The sequence below is a fragment of the Henckelia pumila genome, chromosome 1 (genome assembly GCF_033568475.1).
Source record: "Henckelia pumila isolate YLH828 chromosome 1, ASM3356847v2, whole genome shotgun sequence".
Classification (NCBI taxonomy): domain Eukaryota; kingdom Viridiplantae; phylum Streptophyta; class Magnoliopsida; order Lamiales; family Gesneriaceae; genus Henckelia; species Henckelia pumila.
In genome coordinates, this window is record NC_133120.1 from 115,790,813 (window position 1) to 115,810,715 (window position 19,903).

The 19,903-nt window shown below is 37.9% G+C and overlaps 1 protein-coding gene across 1 annotated transcript; it reads left to right on the plus strand.

Moving 5' to 3' along the window:
• The first annotated feature begins 1,025 nt into the window (after nt 1–1,025).
• Nucleotides 1,026–13,800, plus strand: LOC140873344 (uncharacterized). Its single transcript, XM_073276442.1, has 6 exons — nt 1,026–2,196; nt 11,268–12,492; nt 12,575–12,680; nt 12,764–12,997; nt 13,100–13,393; nt 13,729–13,800. Exons 1-6 carry the CDS (start codon nt 1,026–1,028, stop codon nt 13,798–13,800), a joined length of 3,102 nt encoding a protein of 1,033 aa, XP_073132543.1.
• Nucleotides 13,801–19,903: the final 6,103 nt, after the last annotated feature.

The window sequence follows — 19,903 nt, forward strand, 5'->3', positions numbered from 1 at the left end:
TCGTGAAGGATTAATATCAGGGAAGGGGTAGCAACAGGAGATTAACCATTCCAGAAGTTGATCCATTATCCAACCAAGAGGCTCGAAATATTAGGTGGCAATCATCATCATCAGTTGCAGGGGGTTTACTTCCATTAGGCAGGTTCATTTTCAACAGTGTATTCTTTCTTCTGATTTTTTTTACTTGATTCCAAGTTTAGTACATAAACATGATATCATATTTTTCAGATTCTTTATCACTGTTTGATGAAATCAAAGAGCACAATTTGAAAGCCTTAGGGGAGAATAATATGAAACATACTTAAATTGGAAAAAACTATGTAACCAAAAATGTAGATGGAATTATGAGTGGCCAAATATTCCTAAAATGAGTAATTTGAAATGAACATTTTATTTGAGTTTTCAACTCTGCCTCTCTAGCAAGTCATTGAAAATTTCTTCTTAAAATAAAAAATATCCAGTCATTTCATGACAAATGAATAAAAGTCATGACTATTAAAATTATTTTTTAATTCTTTATTTTGTAGTTTAAATGTGGATGCTTATTTATTTTCTGGTTCATGCTGACATGATAAAAACCGTAGAATATATTATGCCTGAACATGCAAGGCAACTGTTTTAAATTGGCATAACAGCCTTTTTGTTTTTTTTTTGGTGATAATCTTTGAGTTATACCTCATTTTTTTCACCAAATTACTACCAACTCCAGCTGATGGCTATTCTAGTTAATGTTTGGCTAACCTATGTAATTATTTGTTTTCTATTTAAATGAATATGCTGCTCAATTGGTGAAACAGAAGATGGATTATTGTTTTGCGTTCCCTGAAATTGCCAATGATATGTATAAAAATCAGAATCAGAAAATACTAAAGCTCTTTAAGAAGTTTCCTGAAATTGCCAATGATGTGCTTTGCGTCCCCTGAAATTGACAAAGAATGGATGCCAAAGTCTTGGTTATCATCAGCTTGAAAATATACATATTAACATTATATCTTTTATTCTCTATAGTGTTACTTACTAAAAGAATGGACAAAGAATGGATGTCAAAGTCTCGGTTATCAAGGGAATATGAGCATGGAGTAGAGTATTTCTTGAAATTTGCAATAAAAAATGCCGAAGATCGGGAAGCAATATCTTGTCCATGTACAAAATGTGGTAATCTGAAGAAGAAAAAGTTAGAGACTATAAGGGCACACATGTATTCTAATGGTATAGATTTGACATATCATACTTGGATATGGCATGGTGAAAGGTCTGCGATGAAGAACTCAAATAATGATCGTGATCAAGAAAGGGAAGATGTACCAAAGTTTGACGCCGAGGAACCAATAGATATGGTACATGCTGCATTTGATAGTTATGCTGAGAATCCAACCACATTCAAAAATCTACTTGAAGATGCTGAGAAACCTTTATATCCTGGATGCAGTAAATTTACAAGGTTATCTGCAGTTGTAAAATTATTCAACTTGAAAGCCAAATATAGTTGGAGTGACAAAAGTTGCACCGACCTACTCAATTTGTTAGGAGAAATGCTTCGAGATGACAACGAATTGCCTTTATCTTTCTACGATGCAAAGAAAAGCTTGTGTGCATTAGGGATTACTTATGAGAAAATCCATGCTTGCCCTAATGATTGCATCTTATATCGGAAGGAGTATGAGGATATGAACAGTTGTCCTACTTGTGGGATGTCAAGGTGGAAGATGGGCCAAAAAGATACGATAAAGGAAGGAGTTCTTGCAAAGGTTCTATGGTACTTCCCTCCAATTCCGAGATTTGTACGAATGTTTCGAAATAAGGAGTTTTCCAAGGAGCTGACTTGGCATGCTGATAAAAGACTTAATGACGGATACTTACGCCATCCAGCTGATGAACCTTCTTGGAAATTAGTAGATCACAAGTGGCCAAATTTTGCTGCTGATTCAAGAAATCTTAGATTGGCCAGTTCAGCTGACGGGATCAATCCCCATGGTATGATGAGTTCTACATATAGTTGTTGGCCAATTTTAATGATCACTTACAATCTTCCCCCGTGGTTGTGTATGAAGAGAAAATTTATGATGCTCACAATGTTGATTTCTGGTCCCAAACAACCAGGAAATGATATCGATGTTTACTTAGAACCTCTAATCGATGACTTGAAATTCCTATGGGATACAGGTGTTGAAGCATATGATGTTGGAAAACTGGCGAGTTCCCAGACCAATTACGATTGATACCCGGTGCAGCGGAAGTTTAAAATTTTTCTCATGGAACGATTCCATGGTGTGGGTATCAACCATACAACGATTGAATTATTGTGTGTGTAAAATTTAAATAACAGTTATTAAATTTTACCTTCAATCTCGCAACGAGATTACTGGACACCAACAGATTTTATCTGCTCTTGTTGTCTCTCCCTGGAACCGATGAACGCCTTCAATCAGGTCCACGAACAGAGGTTTAATCCCTCTAATAGATTGCACTAGAAAATCTATCAGAAGTTTTCTGCGAAGAGAATACACGAATCTGATTCGTTATTCCTGACTGCGATTCAAAATCACAGACCGAAATTTCTCGGGCAGAGCTGGGAGGGGGTTCGGCCGAAATCCTTCTTGAGAGACTAGGGTTTTCGAAAATTTGCTCTCAAAAATTATGACCTGTTGTGTGTAATTTCTGTACTGAAATAACTTATTTATAATGCAGGCCACTAACTCCTTAGGGCCCATTAATCATAAGCTGGGGCCCGACAAGCAAAGCCCGCTCGTTCAAAAATTAATATAAAATTTATTGTGACTCCGATTGATGAACCGATTTCACCAATGTGTACAGAAACCATTTCTGCACGTTTTAAAGTCAAAATAAATTTTCCTGAATCCGAATTCAGTGGTTTCCAAAAATGTCCATCCCTATGTCATTTTAGGAAATCCTACTCCCTTACTCTTATTTAAGAAGTCCAACTCCTTAGTTCATTAAATTTAACTCTTTAAATTTAACTATCTCAACGGGGATTAAAACTCCATTACACTGTGTGACCCTCAATGGTTCAGGGATACAGCTAGCCGTGGGCTCACAACTCCTTGTGACTCGGAACAACACTTTCCGACTTGCCCAACGAATCATGGTAAAGCGCCTAGCAACATCGCCCCATGATTCCCTAGGTATCACTGATAGTGCCTACAAGAACCAGTAGATTTTGGTTAGCGTACAGTACGGTCCCTTCATCCAAATATCCCGATCGAATCAACAACCATTGGTATATCGAGAGTCGCTCAAGATTCGATAACTATGCAATACATCTTGAAGATCAAATTAGTGACATCGCATGTGATACTAAGAAACCATTTCTCAAATCACATCAATTACTCTGGCCAGAGATTTATCACACTAATATCTCCTCAGATCGCATAGGATATCCACACTCGCAAGTATGTGGTGAATCCTCGACAACAATGCATCGACTCCTATATGTGTCGTAACTGTACCCAATCTCGACACCTGATGACCCCCTCAGAGTCGGTAAACGAGTCAAAGCACAGTACTAGCATATAGAGTCTCCATGATGTTTCGAGTCGTAAGGACTAATGGTGTACAACCAAAACCGCGGACTTTATCCACTCGATAAGTGATAACCACTTGGAAAGTCCGGATAGGGTAGTTCGACTATTCATCCTATGAATATCCATTTGCATGCTTCGAACATCTCCATGTTCCCTACCAATGAAACGTGGTACTTAGCATCGCAAATGCTAGTCTCAGACTCGAGCGATCCTTATCCTTATTATCGGACGGCTCAATCGACTAGGAACGGTTTTAGAATATACAGTGACTATAAGATGTATTTCATGATAGACATCTCCATGTTCTACCACATCTTACATACACTATAGTATATTCAAGGTCTTTATCAAAACAAAAATAGTATATCACAATATAACAATATGAAGTAATATAAAGTCATTGCCATAAAAGTGTAAATAATATTAAACAAAAGATTGTTTATACAAAGAGTCAACAAAGCCCATAGCCACACAGTTGGCTCACTGGGCACCCACTCTTACAATCTCCCACTTGCCCTATAGCCAACTAGTCATACTACGTAGACCCATTGCTTCGCGATGTTTGTCAAACAATGGTCCTGGCAAAGGCTTAGTAAGTGGATCAGCGATATTGTCTGCAGAGGCCACTCGTTCGACACTGATGTCTCCTCTTTCCACAATCTCCCGGATTATGTGGTATTTCCTCAGTACGTGTTTGGATCTTTGATGAGACCTTGGTTCCTTTGCTTGAGCAACGGCACCCGTGTTGTCGCAGTACACCGGGACTGGACCAACAAATTCAGGAATGACGCCCAACTCTTGGACGAAATTCCTCATCCAAACGGCCTCTTTAGCAGCAGCTGATGCTGCAATGTATTCAGCCTCAGTGGTGGAATCCGCTGTGGTGTCCTGCTTGGAACTCTTCCAAGAGACAGCACCGCCATTGAGCATGAACACAAATCCAGAGGTTGACTTCGAGTCATCCACATCACTTTGGAAGCTAGAGTCGGTATAGCCTTCCAGTTTGAGTTCTCGTCCTCCATAAACCATGAACATATTCTTAGTCCTTCGCAAGTACTTAAGAATGTCCTTCACGGCTTTCCAATGCATCTGACCAGGATTAGACTGATATCTGCTCGTGACACTCAGAGCAAATGCTACATCCGGTCTGGTAGATATCATCCCATACATGATACTACCTATAGCTGACGCATATGGTACATGTGTCATATTCTCTATCTCTGCATCAGTCTTGGGACACATAGACTTGGATAGAGAAACTCCATGACACATGGGTAGATGTCCTCTCTTGGACCCATCCATTGAAAACCGTTTCAAGATGGTATCGATGTAGGTTGATTGAGTGAGTCCTATCATTCTCTTAGATCTATCCCTATAGATCTGTATCCCAAGAATGTAGGATGCCTCACCCAAATCCTTCATCGAAAATCTACCTGATAACCATATCTTTGTTGACTGCAACATCCCTACATCATTCCCAATGAGTAGGATGTCATCAACATAAAGTACTAAGAATGTCACCGCATCCTTAACTACTTTCTTGTACACGCAAGGTTCCTCCGGGTTCTTGATGAAACCAAAATCTTTTATTGTTTCATCAAATTTCTGGTTCCAACTTCTTGATGCTTGTTTTAGACCATAAATTGATCTCTGAAGCTTGCATACCTTATGCTCGCTTCCCATGGATGTGAACCCCTCAGGCTGCTTCATATAGATTTCTTCCTTAATGTCTCCATTAAGAAAAGCAGTCTTCACATCCATCTGCCATATCTCATAGTCATACCATGCAGCTATGGCAATTAGGATTCTTATGGACTTGAACATTGCGACTGGTGAAAAGGTTTCATCATAGTCAACTCCTTGCCTTTGAGTATAACCTTTCGCCACCAATCGCGCCTTGTAAGTCAATATCTTACCATCAGGCCCAAGCTTTCTTTTGTAGATCCATTTACACCCTATTGGAACAATTCCATCGGGAGGATCCACTAAAGACCAGACTTGGTTAGTATGCATCGAATCCAATTCAGGCTGCATAGCTTCAAGCCATAAATTCGAATCCGCATCAGAAATTGCTTCCTTGAAGCTTCTTGGATCACATCCAATGTCGGGTTCATCTTGACCCTCTTCAAGAAGAAGACCATATCGAACTGGAGGTCTAGAAGTCCTCTCGGATCTTCTAGGTGCAGGCGTGTCCAGCAATGGTTCCTGAGGTGTGGGATCGTTATTTTGTATTTCGGGTTCTTCTCGAACTTCTTCGAGTTCCATCATCTCGCCTTTCTTATCCAATAAGAACTCCTTCTCCAAGAAGGTGGCATTCCGTGAAACAAACACCTTTGTTTCAGCAGGATAATAGAAATAATATCCGATTGAATTCTTCGGATACCCCACAAAATAACACAAGCTGGATCGACTATCCAACTTATCTCCCACTGTCCGCTTCACTTAAGCAGGACATCCCCAAATCCTCAAGTACGAATACTTAGGAGCTTTGCCATTCCATAACTCGTATGGTGTCTTGTCCACTGCTTTAGTGTGGACGTTGTTTAACAACAATACCGCCGTTTCAAGCGCATAGCCCCAAAACGAAGGTGGAAGCTCAGTGAAGCTCATCATAGATCGAACCATGTCCAACAAAGTTCGATTACGACGCTCCGATATACCATTAAGCTGTGGTGTCATAGGAGGAGTCCACTGAGAGAGAATCCCATTCTCTTTTAGATAGTCCAAAAACTCGGTACTCAAGTATTCTCCACCTCGATCCGATCGAAGTGCTTTAATACTTTTACCTAGCTTGTTTTCTACTTCAGCCTTGAATTCTTTGAACTTTTCAAATGCTTCAGACTTATATTTCATTAAATATAAATACCCATACCTAGAATAATCATCAGTAAAGGTAATGAAGTAGGTGTGGCCATGTTGAGTCCCTACTCTAAATGGACCACAAACATCTGTATGGATCAAATCCAACAGATTTTGACTACGCTCAGGTTTCCCCTTAAAAGGAGATTTAGTCATTTTTCCTTTTAGGCAAGATTCACAAGTAGGTAGAGAGTTAATATCAGACATATCAAACATGCCCTCTCCCACTAGCTTGTTCATCCTCCTTGAGGAAAATATGACCTAGTCTAGCGTGCCAAAGGTTTGCTGGGTTTTGACTATCGATTTTCCTTTTGTTTGTTGTCGCCGGTTTGTCAATACAATTCACTGGAACGTCTTTTAGTTTTAAGTTGTATAGATCGTTTTCAAGTTGTCCATTTCCAATCAAACATTCATTCTTGTAAATATTGCAAATCCCATTCACAAAATTACAAGAATAACCATCTCTATCAAGCATAGAAATAGAAATAATGTTTTTAATTAAATCTGGCACAAATAAAACATCTCTCAACAATAACTTAAAACCGTTCTGCAAAATTAAACAAATGTCTCCTACGGCTGTAGCTTCAAGTCTGGAACCATTCCCGAGCCTCAACTGGGTCTCACCCATTCTAAGCCTATTACTTCTTGTCATCATTTGCAACTCTTTGCAAATATGAGATCTACATCTGGTATCCAATACCCAAGAAGTAGTATTAAAAACATTTTAATGTAAAACATACCCTTTGCAGTTCGCAACTGCTTGAGGTATTCCTTGCAGTTACGTTTCCAATGACCGGGTTTTTTTTGCAGTGATGGCAAACTTGTTTAGACTTGTCCAATTTTGCATGTAACATTTGGCCTTGAGATCATGGTCCAACCATTTCTCTAGTTCGGCCAACCTTTCGGCAGTTACATCAGCCGGGGCTGTTTTCGGAGAAGCCTTTTCTAACACTTTAGAAAATCTTTTCCGAACTTAGGACAATCTTAACTTATGGAATCATTCTGTATTATTTGCGCCAATAAGTTTTGTTGGAGAACAGAAACATGTGGATTACTGAGATAAAACAGACAATTATCGATGATTGTTTAAGCAATTTACTAAGACATAAAATTGGCGAATTTTATTTTATGAATCTCACTCCCACTATTTTAACGATTTCACCACCCTCTAGTGAAAACGGGAAACTTTTTCCTTAGTGAGAACATGGAGTCCAATTGACAAACTTATGGTCCCGAATAATATCAGCCAACCATAATTCTCAAAAGGTAGAGCCCAATTGCTTCCAAAGCAACCCCCATGTCTTTACCTCATGTCCAATAAGGGCCCAATAATATGACGCCGTTTAAAGTGACATGTCAAGATGACCCATCAATATTAAGTTGTGATGGACGGTCGCCATGTGGATCCCCAATAATATGAGCCGATCCCATGGGAGTTCCACCCAACTTACAACATTTGTCGATCCAATGTACAGCTTTCCGACGGACGGGCCCCCCCAATAATATGAGCCGGACCGTATCCGCGGGTAGCATCACATACATTGACCGTTGATGGAAGGTGGAAACATTTAAACAAATTTAAATTTCCTTTATTTATCTTGATATCAATTTTAAATCATATTTAAAATGAGGGATTTTTAATTATAAAATATTTGTCTCATCATATTTAATTTATTGCATGCATTGCCGGATTCACGCAATTTATGTCTAAACATGCATACAATCATAATATCACATATTATATAGGATGATCGATTCCATTTCTAATTGACCCGTGGTTGCCAATCACGGGTCTTAGTCCAATCCTAGGTAATATGCAGTATGCAAATGCAATCCTATTACATATGCTTCCAATTTACATTTCTTCAGTCTTCATTGTCTGCTGGGCCCACCATCTTCAAATCTTGATCTCCCACTAAATCTAATGTATTTACAATAAATAACAATGACAAGTAGGGGATACATTTTTAGGGGGTGGGAACGGGCTATAAACCAAGCCCACTTTTATTACATATGACATTCATATCGGGCCATAAACCAGGCCCATTAATAAAACCAACAACAATAAAGACAAAATGTAAATTCCTAACATACACCTACAAAATTGGTCATGGCAATCGATCATCCTTATCCAATAACATTTAATTCAAAATTAATTTATTGGATAACATGCTGTGGCAATTCAAATTTAAACAAGATAAAATCATATTTTATATATAAAATCACATTTCACATATAAAATCATATTTTATCTCCATATCAAATAAAATCATATTTTATCTATAAAATCCAATTTTACAAATAAAATCATATTTTACTCAATATATCATAAGATCATATCTTATCATCAATTGTACCAAAATAATTGATTTCAAAATTCAATTTACGGATAAAATATTAAAATTTTCCAAAAATTCAAATTTATCCAAAAATCAATTTTAAAATTTACGGACTCGAACAATTCGATCCGAAATCTCGTGAACCAATCAAAAACAATTTTTGACCGGACCAAAAATAAAATTTTAACATATTAAAATTAATTTTAAATAAAAAATTTAATTTTTCCCGCGGGCCACCCGGGACACTCCCGGGTTGGCCCGCACCCGGGGCGCGGGCCGGGGCAGCCCGGCTGCCCCCTTAGGGCAGCAACGCTTGCTGCCCTGGCGGCGCCTGGCGCCGCCGCTGGGCGGCGCCGTGCGTCGCCCTGGGCGGCGCCGTGCGCCGCCCCTGGGGGCAGCGACCATCGCTGCCCCTTCCGGGCAGCGATCAAATCGCTGCCCGGGTTTCGCCCCCGAAAATTTTTTTTTTTTTTTTATTAAAAATATTTATTTTGTTTCAAAAACCGAGACTAAAAAATTTTGTACAATTGATTAATTCAATCGATTGATCTGAGCAACCTGGCTCTGATACCACTGTTGGAAAACTGGCGAGTTCCCAGACCAATTACGATTGATACCCGGTGCAGCGGAAGTTTAAAATTTTTCTCATGGAACGATTCCATGGTGTGGGTATCAACCATACAACGATTGAATTATTGTGTGTGTAAAATTTAAATAACAGTTATTAAATTTTACCTTCAATCTCGCAACGAGATTACTGGACACCAACAGATTTTATCTGCTCTTGTTGTCTCTCCCTGGAACCGATGAACGCCTTCAATCAGGTCCACGAACAGAGGTTTAATCCCTCTGATAGATTGCACTAGAAAATCTATCAGAAGTTTTCTGCGAAGAGAATACACGAATCTGATTCGTTATTCCTGACTGCGATTCAAAATCACAGACCGAAATTTCTCGGGCAGAGCTGGGAGGGGGTTCGGCCGAAATCCTTCTTGAGAGACTAGGGTTTTCAAAAATTTGCTCTCAAAAATTATGACCTGTTGTGTGTAATTTCTGTACTGAAATAACTTATTTATAATGCAGGCCACTAACTCCTTAGGGCCCATTAATCATAAGCTGGGGCCCGACAAGCAAAGCCCGCTCGTTCAGAAATTAATATAAAATTTATTGTGACTCCGATTGATGAACCGATTTCACCAATGTGTACAGAAACCATTTCTGCACGTTTTAAAGTCAAAATAAATTTTCCTGAATCCGAATTCAGTGGTTTCCAAAAATGTCCATCCCTATGTCATTTTAGGAAATCCTACTCCCTTACTCTTATTTAAGAAGTCCAACTCCTTAGTTCATTAAATTTAACTCTTTAAATTTAACTATCTCAACGGGGATTAAAACTCCATTACACTGTGTGACCCTCAATGGTTCAGGGATACAGCTAGCCGTGGGCTCACAACTCCTTGTGACTCGGAACAACACTTTCCGACTTGCCCAACGAATCATGGTAAAGCGCCTAGCAACATCGCCCCATGATTCCCTAGGTATCACTGATAGTGCCTACAAGAACCAGTAGATTTTGGTTAGCGTACAGTACGGTCCCTTCATCCAAATATCCCGATCGAATCAACAACCATTGGTATATCGAGAGTCGCTCAAGATTCGATAACTATGCAATACATCTTGAAGATCAAATTAGTGACATCGCATGTGATACTAAGAAACCATTTCTCAAATCACATCAATTACTCTGGCCAGAGATTTATCACACTAATATCTCCTCAGATCGCATAGGATATCCACACTCGCAAGTATGTGGTGAATCCTCGACAACAATGCATCGACTCCTATATGTGTCGTAACTATACCCAATCTCGACACCTGATGACCCCCTCAGAGTCGGTAAACGAGTCAAAGCACAGTACTAGCATATAGAGTCTACATGATGTTTCGAGTCGTAAGGACTAATGGTGTACAACCAAAACCGCGGACTTTATCCACTCGATAAGTGATAACCACTTGGAAAGTCCGGATAGGGTAGTTCGACTATTCATCCTATGAATATCCATTTGCATGCTTCGAACATCTCCATGTTCCCTACCAATGAAACGTGGTACTTAGCATCGCAAATGCTAGTCTCAGACTCGAGCGATCCTTATCCTTATTATCGGACGGCTCAATCGACTAGGAACGGTTTTAGAATATACAGTGACTATAAGATGTATTTCATGATAGACATCTCCATGTTCTACCACATCTTACATACACTATAGTATATTCAAGGTCTTTATCAAAACAACAATAGTATATCACAATATAACAATATGAAGTAATATAAAGTCATTGCCATAAAAGTGTAAATAATATTAAACAAAAGATTGTTTATACAAAGAGTCAACAAAGCCCATAGCCACACAGTTGGCTCACTGGGCACCCACTCTTACATATGATGCATATAGACAAGAAACCTTCTCGCTCAGAGCTGTCTTGCTGTGGACCATCAATGACTTTCCTGCATATGGAAACATGTCAGGATGTATTGTGAAAGGATATCACGCATGTCCGATTTGTGGTGAAGAAACATATTCAACAAGGTTGAAACGTAGCAGGAAAATGTCGTACACAGGCCATAGAAGGTTTCTACCTGCAAATAATCCTTATCGAAGGCAAAGAAAGGCATTTAATGGGTACCAAGAGTTCAACCCTGCACCCAAACCATTGAGTGGCGATGAAGTGTTAATAAAAGTCGATGGAATTCATTGTCATTGGGGAAAAATGAGAAAGAAGATTCAGTCCACGAAAGATGATGTAAAACCATCCTTCAAAAAGAAATCAATTTTCTTTGAACTTGAGTATTGGAAACATCTCTTTGTTAGACATGTTCTTGATGTGATTCATATAGAAAAGAACGTTTGTGAAAGTCTTCTCGGTACGTTGCTTGACATTCCGGGAAAAACAAAGGATGGAATTGCAGCTAGATTAGACCTTGCTGAAATGAATTTGAGGACAGATTTGGCTCTAGTGATGGGGGAGAAGAAATCTTTTCTGCCAGCAGCATGTTATACACTTACAAAAGATGAGAAAAGAAAGATTTTGAATTCTTTGTGTGGAATGCAATTACCTACATGTTACTCATCCAACGTTAAAAACTTTGTTTCGATGAAGGACTTGAAACTTGTTGGCCTTAAGTCACACGACTACCACACTTTAATGCAGCAATTACTTCCAGTGGCCATACGTGGTGTCTTGCCCAAACATGTCAGAGACTCTATCACTCGTTTGTGCTTCTTTTTCAATGAGCTATGTAATAAAGTGATGGATCCCTCAAAGTTGGATGAGCTGCAGAGAGAGATTGTGATCATATTGTGTTTACTTGAAAAGTATTTTCCACCTTCGTTTTTTGACATAATGATTCATTTAACCGTTCATCTTGTGCGAGAGGTGAAATTATGTGGCCCAGTTTGGTATAGGTACATGTATCCCTTTGAAAGATACATGAAGATTTTGAAAGGTTATGTGCGAAATCGCAATAGACCGGAAGGTTGCATGGCTGAATGTTATATTGCTGAAGAGGCGGTTGAATTTTGCTCAGACTATCTTGGTAGTTTGCACACAATTGGGATCCCTACAAGTCATCGACAAATAGAACTTACTAAACCTTTGTCGGCTGCAATTGTGCAATCCATTGCTGAGGATGAGTTGCAACAAGAACATCGTTATGTATTGGAAAATGATGTTGACACTGATCGCTATATTGAGTAATTTCTTCCACTTACTAATATGTTCATTAAGTTTTCTTAAATCTACATGTTTGCTTACTCATAATAATAATTTTAATAGGGAACACATGGCATATTTGAATGCAAGATTTCCACAAAGGGCTAAGTCCAAGAGGTGGTTACAGGATGAGCATAACCGAACGTTTAGTACCTGGTTGCTTGATCGTGTGAGTTCATTTATTATCACAATTGGCGTACATTTATTATCATGACTATGCATAAATAATAAGTTATCACATAAATAATATAGGTTGCATGTGTTGATGATCATTCCACTTATCAAGTATCCGAAAGATTAAAGTGGATGGCGCGTGGACCTTCCAAGCAAGTCTTAAAGTACTCTAGTTATTTGATTGATAGGGTTACTTATGCTACAAGAGAGCGTGATGATATGCGAGTTGTTCAAAACTCCGGAGTCAGCTTAGTTGCAAAGACAATGCAAGTTTCTAGTGCAAAGGATAAACATCCTATCGTGTCAGATATGGTTTTTTATGGAGTAATACAAGAAATATGGGTGGTTGATTAGCACAAATTTCAAATTCCGATGTTTAAATGTAATTGGGTGGAGAATAGTAATGGTATCAAGGTAGATGATCTTGGATTCACGTTGGTCAACCTCCATAGAATTGGATACAAATCTGATTCATTTATTTTAGCGAGCCAAGCGAAGCAAGTTTTTTACATTGAAGCTCCTGAAGATCCTTTATGGAGTGTTGTACTTGCGACTCCAAGTAGGGAGTACTTTGAATACACAAAGGGTGAAGAGTTGGAAGAAACTGCAATGCATTATCAGTCTTCTAGCAGAGGGTTAGCACCAATGGATGTTGATGTTGCAGATGACAATGAACCATGCATTCGTGAAGACTGTGATGGGATTTGGGTTGAAAATAATTAAGTACTTAAGTTTCACATTTGAGATGAGTTTGTAAAAAATTTACATTGAGATGTTATTTACGGTTTGAAGATGCTTGTTTGACATTGTTAGTTATGATCAGATATTTTTTGAAATTCAGTAATCGAACAATGGCAAATTAGTAGTTCTTGGATATTGAGAGTACTTCTATCTTACATGAATTGTTCTTATTTTTGGTTGTTGCCTATATTTCTTTCTTATTTCTAGACAATGCATTTATTTGTGATTACATAATGCATAAAAGTTTACAGGAAAGAGTTCGACAACTAGCGAATACTTATCAGTGCTTGTATTTGCTGTAGGTTTTGGCTTCTGAAAAGCTGTTGGAGAACAAATATAAAGCTGCCCAACGAAGCAAAGAAGTTCCTGATTAGCGTCTGCTGTTTCAAAGTTTTTTCTGCTTTTTTGGGGCTAAATCTGGTTTGAACTAGCGAATACTTATCAGTGCTTGTATTTCTAAATATGCTTGTATTGATTGATATCTAGGTATGCCAATAATAAATAACAAAATATAGTATACCAAACCGACGGGTACAATTCAAACTAAAAAACAAGATTAAATTTTGTTCAGCTGCGTGCATGCATGCTTTCATTTATATTACTGCTATTCGTCTCATAGATTCTATAGTACAATTTAAATATGCTTGTATTGATTTATTTCTAGGTATGTCATTCGTCTCATAGATTCTATTAACTTCAGTCTTGTTAAAACTTTTTGTTAGAATCACTCACTTTGCTAATGGAAGATTAAATTTTTTGCAGAATCAGATTAGTGAAGTTGGTTCTGCCCTCTACAATTGCAAACAATAAATATTAGTGAAAGAAGCAAAAATGGGAAAGGGTAAAGAGAAATTAGAATATGCTGCCACTATTTCAGACGCAAAGTTGGGCAAGGGTAAAGAAAAAGTAGAATATGCTACCACTAGAGAGAGTTGGTGTGGTAACACTGGGTTGGATTCTGCTGACAACGACACCACTAGAACTCCTAGAGGTCGCACAAAAATGGATAGTCTTGCAATACAAAGAGTTAAAGGAATTAAAAAGGATGTTGCATTCAACAAACTGGGACAGCCAGTTGGAGAAGCTGCTATTGGAATGCAGAGTTACATTGGCGTGGTTACACGGGAAAAGGTCAAGATTTCTTACAAGACATGGAAGCAAGTTCCAATAGATGTTAAAGAATTGATATGGGATTCGGTTAATGTAAGTAATTTATCATGTATTAAAATATAGGATATATTTAATATTATTATGTTATTAATTTCTAATGTATTCTCGCTTTTGTTATTTGTAGTTGTCATATAATGTTGACGCAAAGTGGAAGAAGGTTGTTTGAGATCAGCAAACATGAAGTGGCGTCAATACAAAGCCCATCTTACGCAGACGTTTATTTTAGACAAGCTTGATAAACCTGAGGAGTTGTATGAGCCACCTGCTGGTCATGGTATACCAAAAGATGATTGGAGTGCGTTTGTCATCAGTCTTATGTCTGGAGACTTCATTGTAAGATTCATTATTATTTTATAATTTGTACATAATCAACCAAAAGTCATTCTTTAACTATTATTCAAATTTGACTTGTCGCATATTTGAAATGACTAGAAACTAAGTGAGCAACAAAAAGATAGAAGAAAACAAAACATATATCCTCATCGGCTTTCACGCAAGGGATATGCACGATTTGCGTCTGAAATAGTAAGTATTTCTTTACAAACCATCCAAATTATTCACATACAATTTATTCACATGTGTTATTGTATTTTTCTTCCTTGTAGGCGGCTGAATTAGGTGACGATGATGACATTAACAGGGCTATTATGTGGAAGAAAGGACGAGCCAACAAAGCAGGAGACTTTGAAGGGGAGGATTTGACGCAAAGAGTACAAAAGATTGTAAGTGAATTCACATTTTAGAAAATCAGCATGTTTTTTGAAATGACAATTATTTTAGTAATTATTCTTTTAATTTGCATGACAGGATGATTATATCCAACAAAAAAGAGATGGTGTGCTGAGAATTGAAGGGACAAAAGAGGATGTCCTTACAAAAGCACTTGAGACCAAAGAATATGATGGGCGTGTGAGGGGGATTGGAGGTCATGTCACTCCAACCTTATATTTCAATGCTGGCAGAACATTGAAGAGCATTGGAGTTCCCACAGATGTACTCGTGGAGCATGAAAGGAAGTTGATGGAAGCAAATAGAATAATTTCAGAACAAGGTGCACGTTTACAAAGACTTGAGGAAATGATGCATAACATGGGTGCACGCGACCTTTTAATGGATGACAAAGGCAGTTGCTCAGTGAAAAATCAAGTTAACCAAGCCAAGATGGAAGACAATGATTATGAAGACGTGCTGATTTTGAGCAAAGCCGATGCTTTACAGGTATGACAATAGTTTGAGTCATATTAAATAGATGTAATAAACTTATTGACATGTCTATTTGTCTTTTTTAGGGTAAATCAGCTGCATTAACTTTGGAATCTAGCACAAATATTGTTGCTTATGGTACAATTATTTGTGTTGATCCTCAAAAGTTGCTTCATGGGGTTCCATTACCAAAGAATTGCTACCGAGTCTCTATTGATGTAGTAGTTGATAAATCAGCGCCTTTGCCATTTCCTATTGCAAATGAATGTGAAGTTGTGGGCGATGCTCTTGGAACCCATGTGGCTTGGCCACAACACTTGATAGTGGAGCAAGATAAGGTATATGTGATATTGCAACTTTATTCATTATTCAACCTATCTAACTTGTATGTATTTACAATTAATAGAAGCCTCGAAAGAAGGATTTGGCACCACCCAAAGAGAAACATGTTGTGTCACCTTCTGTCCCACTGTCACTACATATGATGTATTGTTATAGCAAGCATGCTTTGGGTGAAGGAAGATTTATATCACTGCGTTTAGATCGTGAGGTGTTCGATGATGATTGTGTAATTCTTTTGCACTGTGAGGACATTGATGGTTTGTATCATGTTGGGCCAATATCAGGCAATTGTGTAATTGCCTATATATGGTAAGTTTTTTGTTTTTTAAGCTAAGTAATACATCAACTTTATATTTTTTCTTACATTCATTTTTATTTTATTATATTTACAATGAAAGGTATCTTTACAAAAAAATATTGGAAGATAACAAGGAAGGAAAATTCAGATTTGTGAATCCACACAGAATTTCGTATATGGGAGAAACTACACACGACAAAAAGAGTAAGCTTGAAAGGTTGAACCAAAGGGCGAGTGCTTTAGCAGATAGACTGAGTGGTGCATCGGTTGATCAACTAGTTTTGGCGCCATGTAATTGAAAGAGTGGGTGCCCAGTGAGCCAACTTGTGGCTATGGGCTTTGATGACTCTTTGTATAAACAATCTTTTGTTTAATATAATTTACACTTTTATTAATGGCAATGACTTTATCTTTCTTCATATTGTTATATTGTGATATACTACTGATGTTTTGATAAAGACCTTGAATATACTATAGTGTATGTAAGATGTGGTAGAACATGGGGATGTCTATCATGAAATACATTTTATAGTCACTGTATATTCTAAAATGTTCCTAGTCGATTGAGCCGTCCGATAATAAGGATAAGGATCGCTCGAGTTTGAGACTAGCATTTGCAATGCAGAGTACCACGTTTCATTGGTAGGGAACATGGAGATGTTCGAAGCATGCAAATGGATATTCATAGGATGAATAATCGAACTACCCTATCCGGACTTTCCAAGTGGTTATCACATATCGAGTGGATAAAGTCCGCGGTTTTGGTTGTACACCATTAGTCCTTACTACTTGAAACATCATGGAGACTCTATATGCTAGTACTGTGCTTTGACTCGTTTACCGACTCTATTGGGGTCATCAGGTGTCGGGATTGGGTACAGTTACAACACATATAGGAGTCGATGCATTGTTGTCAAGGATTCACCATATACTTGCGAGTGTGGATATCCTATGCGATCTGAGGAGATATTAGTGTGACAAATCTCTGGCCAGAGTACTTGATGTGATTTAAGAAATGGTTTCTTAGTAGCACATGCGATGTCACTAATTTGATCTTCAAGATGAATTGCATAGTTATCGAATCTTGAGCGACTCTCGATATACCAATGGTTGTTGATTCGATCGGGATATATGGATGAAGGGACCGTACTGTACGCTAACCAAAATCTACTGGTTCTTGTAGGCACTATCAGTGATACCTAGGGAATCATGGGGCGATGTTGCTAGGCGCTTTACCATGATTCGTTGGGCAAGTCGGAAAGTGTTGTTCCAAGTCACAAGGAGTTGTGAGCCCACGGCTAGCTGTATCCCTGAACCATTGAGGGTCACACAGAGTAATGGATATTTAATCCCCCTTGAGATAGTTAAATTTAAAGAGTTAAATTTAATGAACAAAGAAGTTGGACTTCTTAAATAAGAGTAAGGGAGTAGGATTTCCTAAAATGACATAGGGATGGACATTTTTGGAAACCACTGAATTCGGATTCAGGAAAATTTATCTTGACTTTAAAATGTGCAGAAATGGTTTATGTGCACATTGGTAAAATCGATTTATCAATCGAAGTCACGATGAATTTTATATTAATTTCTAAACATGCGGGCTTTGCTTGTCGGGCCTCAACTTATGACTAATGGACCCTAAGCTATTAGTGGCCTACATTATAAATAAGTTATTGCAGTACAGAAATTAGACAACAGGTCATAATTTTTGAGACAGAGTTTCGAAAAACCCTAGCCTCTCCTCTCAAAGAATTCGGCCGCCCCCCTCCCTTCTCTGCGTGAGAAATTCCGGTCTGTGATTTTGAATTGCAGTCTGGAATAGCGAATCAAATTCGTTTATTCTCTTCGTAGAAAACATCTGATAGATTTTCTAGTGCAATCTATCAGAGGGATTAAACCTCCATTCGTGGACCTGATTGAAGAAGCGTTCGATCATCAGTTCCAGGGAGATACAAGAAGCGCAGAGAAATCTGTGTGGTGTCCATAAAATCTCGATTCGAGATTGAAGGTAAAATTTAATAATTGTTATTTAATTTTACACACACAAACAATTTAATCGTTGAATGGTTGATACCCACACTATGAAATTGTTCCATACTAAAATTTTTAAACTTCCGCTGCACCGGGTATCAATCGTGATTGATCTGAACGCCAGTTTTCCAACAGTGGTATCAGAGACAGGTTGCTCAGATCAAACGATTAAATTAATCGATTGTACAAAAATTTTTGAGTCTCGGTTTTTGAAACAAAATAAATATTTTTAAATAAAAAAATTTTTCGGGGCAAAACCCGGGCAGCGATTGGATCGCTGCCCGGTGGGGCAGCGATGGTCGCTGCCCTGGGCGGCGCACGGCGCCGCCCAAAGGGGGCGCACAGCGCCGCCAAGGCAGCGACTGTCGCTGCCCTAATGGGGCAGCCGGGCTTCCCCGGCCCGCGCCCACGGGTGCGGGCCGGCCCGGGAGTGTCCCGGGCGGCCCGCGGGAATAATTAATTTTTTTATTTAAATTAATTTTATTGTGTTAAAATTTTATTTTTGGTCCGGTCAAAAAATTGTTTTTGATTGGTTCACGAGGCTTCGGATCGAATTGTTCGAGTCCGTAAATTTTAAAATTGATTTTTGGATAAATTTGAATTTTTGGAAAATTTTAATATTTTATCCTTAAATTGAATTTTGAAATCAATTATTTTTGGTACAATTGATGATAAGATTTGATCTTATGGATATATTAAGTAAAATATGATTTTATCTATAATATTGGATTTTGTAGATAAAATATGATTTTATTTGATAAAAGGTAAAATATGATTTTATATGTAAAATATGATTTTATATATAAAATATGATTTTATCCTGTTTAAATTTGAATTGTCACTGCATGTTATCCAATAAATTAATTTCGAATTAAATGTTATTGGATAAGGATGATCGACTGCCATGACCAATTTTGTAGGTGTATGTTAGGAATTTGCATTTGTTTTATTGTTGTTGGTTTTATTAATGGGCCTGGTTTATGGCCCAATATGAATGTCATATGTAATAAAAGTGGGCTTGGTTTATGGCCCGTTCCCACCCCATAAAAATGTATCCCCTACTTGTCATTGTTATTTATTGTAAATACATTAGATTTAGTGGGAGATCAATATTTGAAGATGGTGGGCCCAGCAGACAATAAAGACAGAAGAAATGTAAATTGGAAGCAAATGTAATAGGATTGCATTGCATACTGCATATTACCTAGGATTGGACTAAGACTCGTAATTGGCAACCACGGGTCAATTAGAAATGGAATCGATCATCCTATATAATATATGATATTATGATTGTATGCATGTTTTAGACATAATTGCGTGAATCCGGCAAGCATGCAATAATTTGAAATTGATGAGACAAATTTTTATAATTAAAAATCCCTCATTTTAAATATGATTTAAAATTGATATCAAGATAAATAAAGGAAATTTAA

Bases quoted from the DNA above. Each gene is read 5' to 3' on its own strand.
- LOC140873344 (XM_073276442.1), top strand. From the start codon at position 1,026: ATGGACAAAGAATGGATGTCAAAGTCTCGGTTATCAAGGGAATATGAG. The intron at 12,493-12,574 runs GTAATTTCTTCC...TAATTTTAATAG, and splicing joins GACACTGATCGCTATATTGA to GGAACACATGGCATATTTGA. The intron at 12,681-12,763 runs GTGAGTTCATTT...TAAATAATATAG, and splicing joins GTACCTGGTTGCTTGATCGT to GTTGCATGTGTTGATGATCA.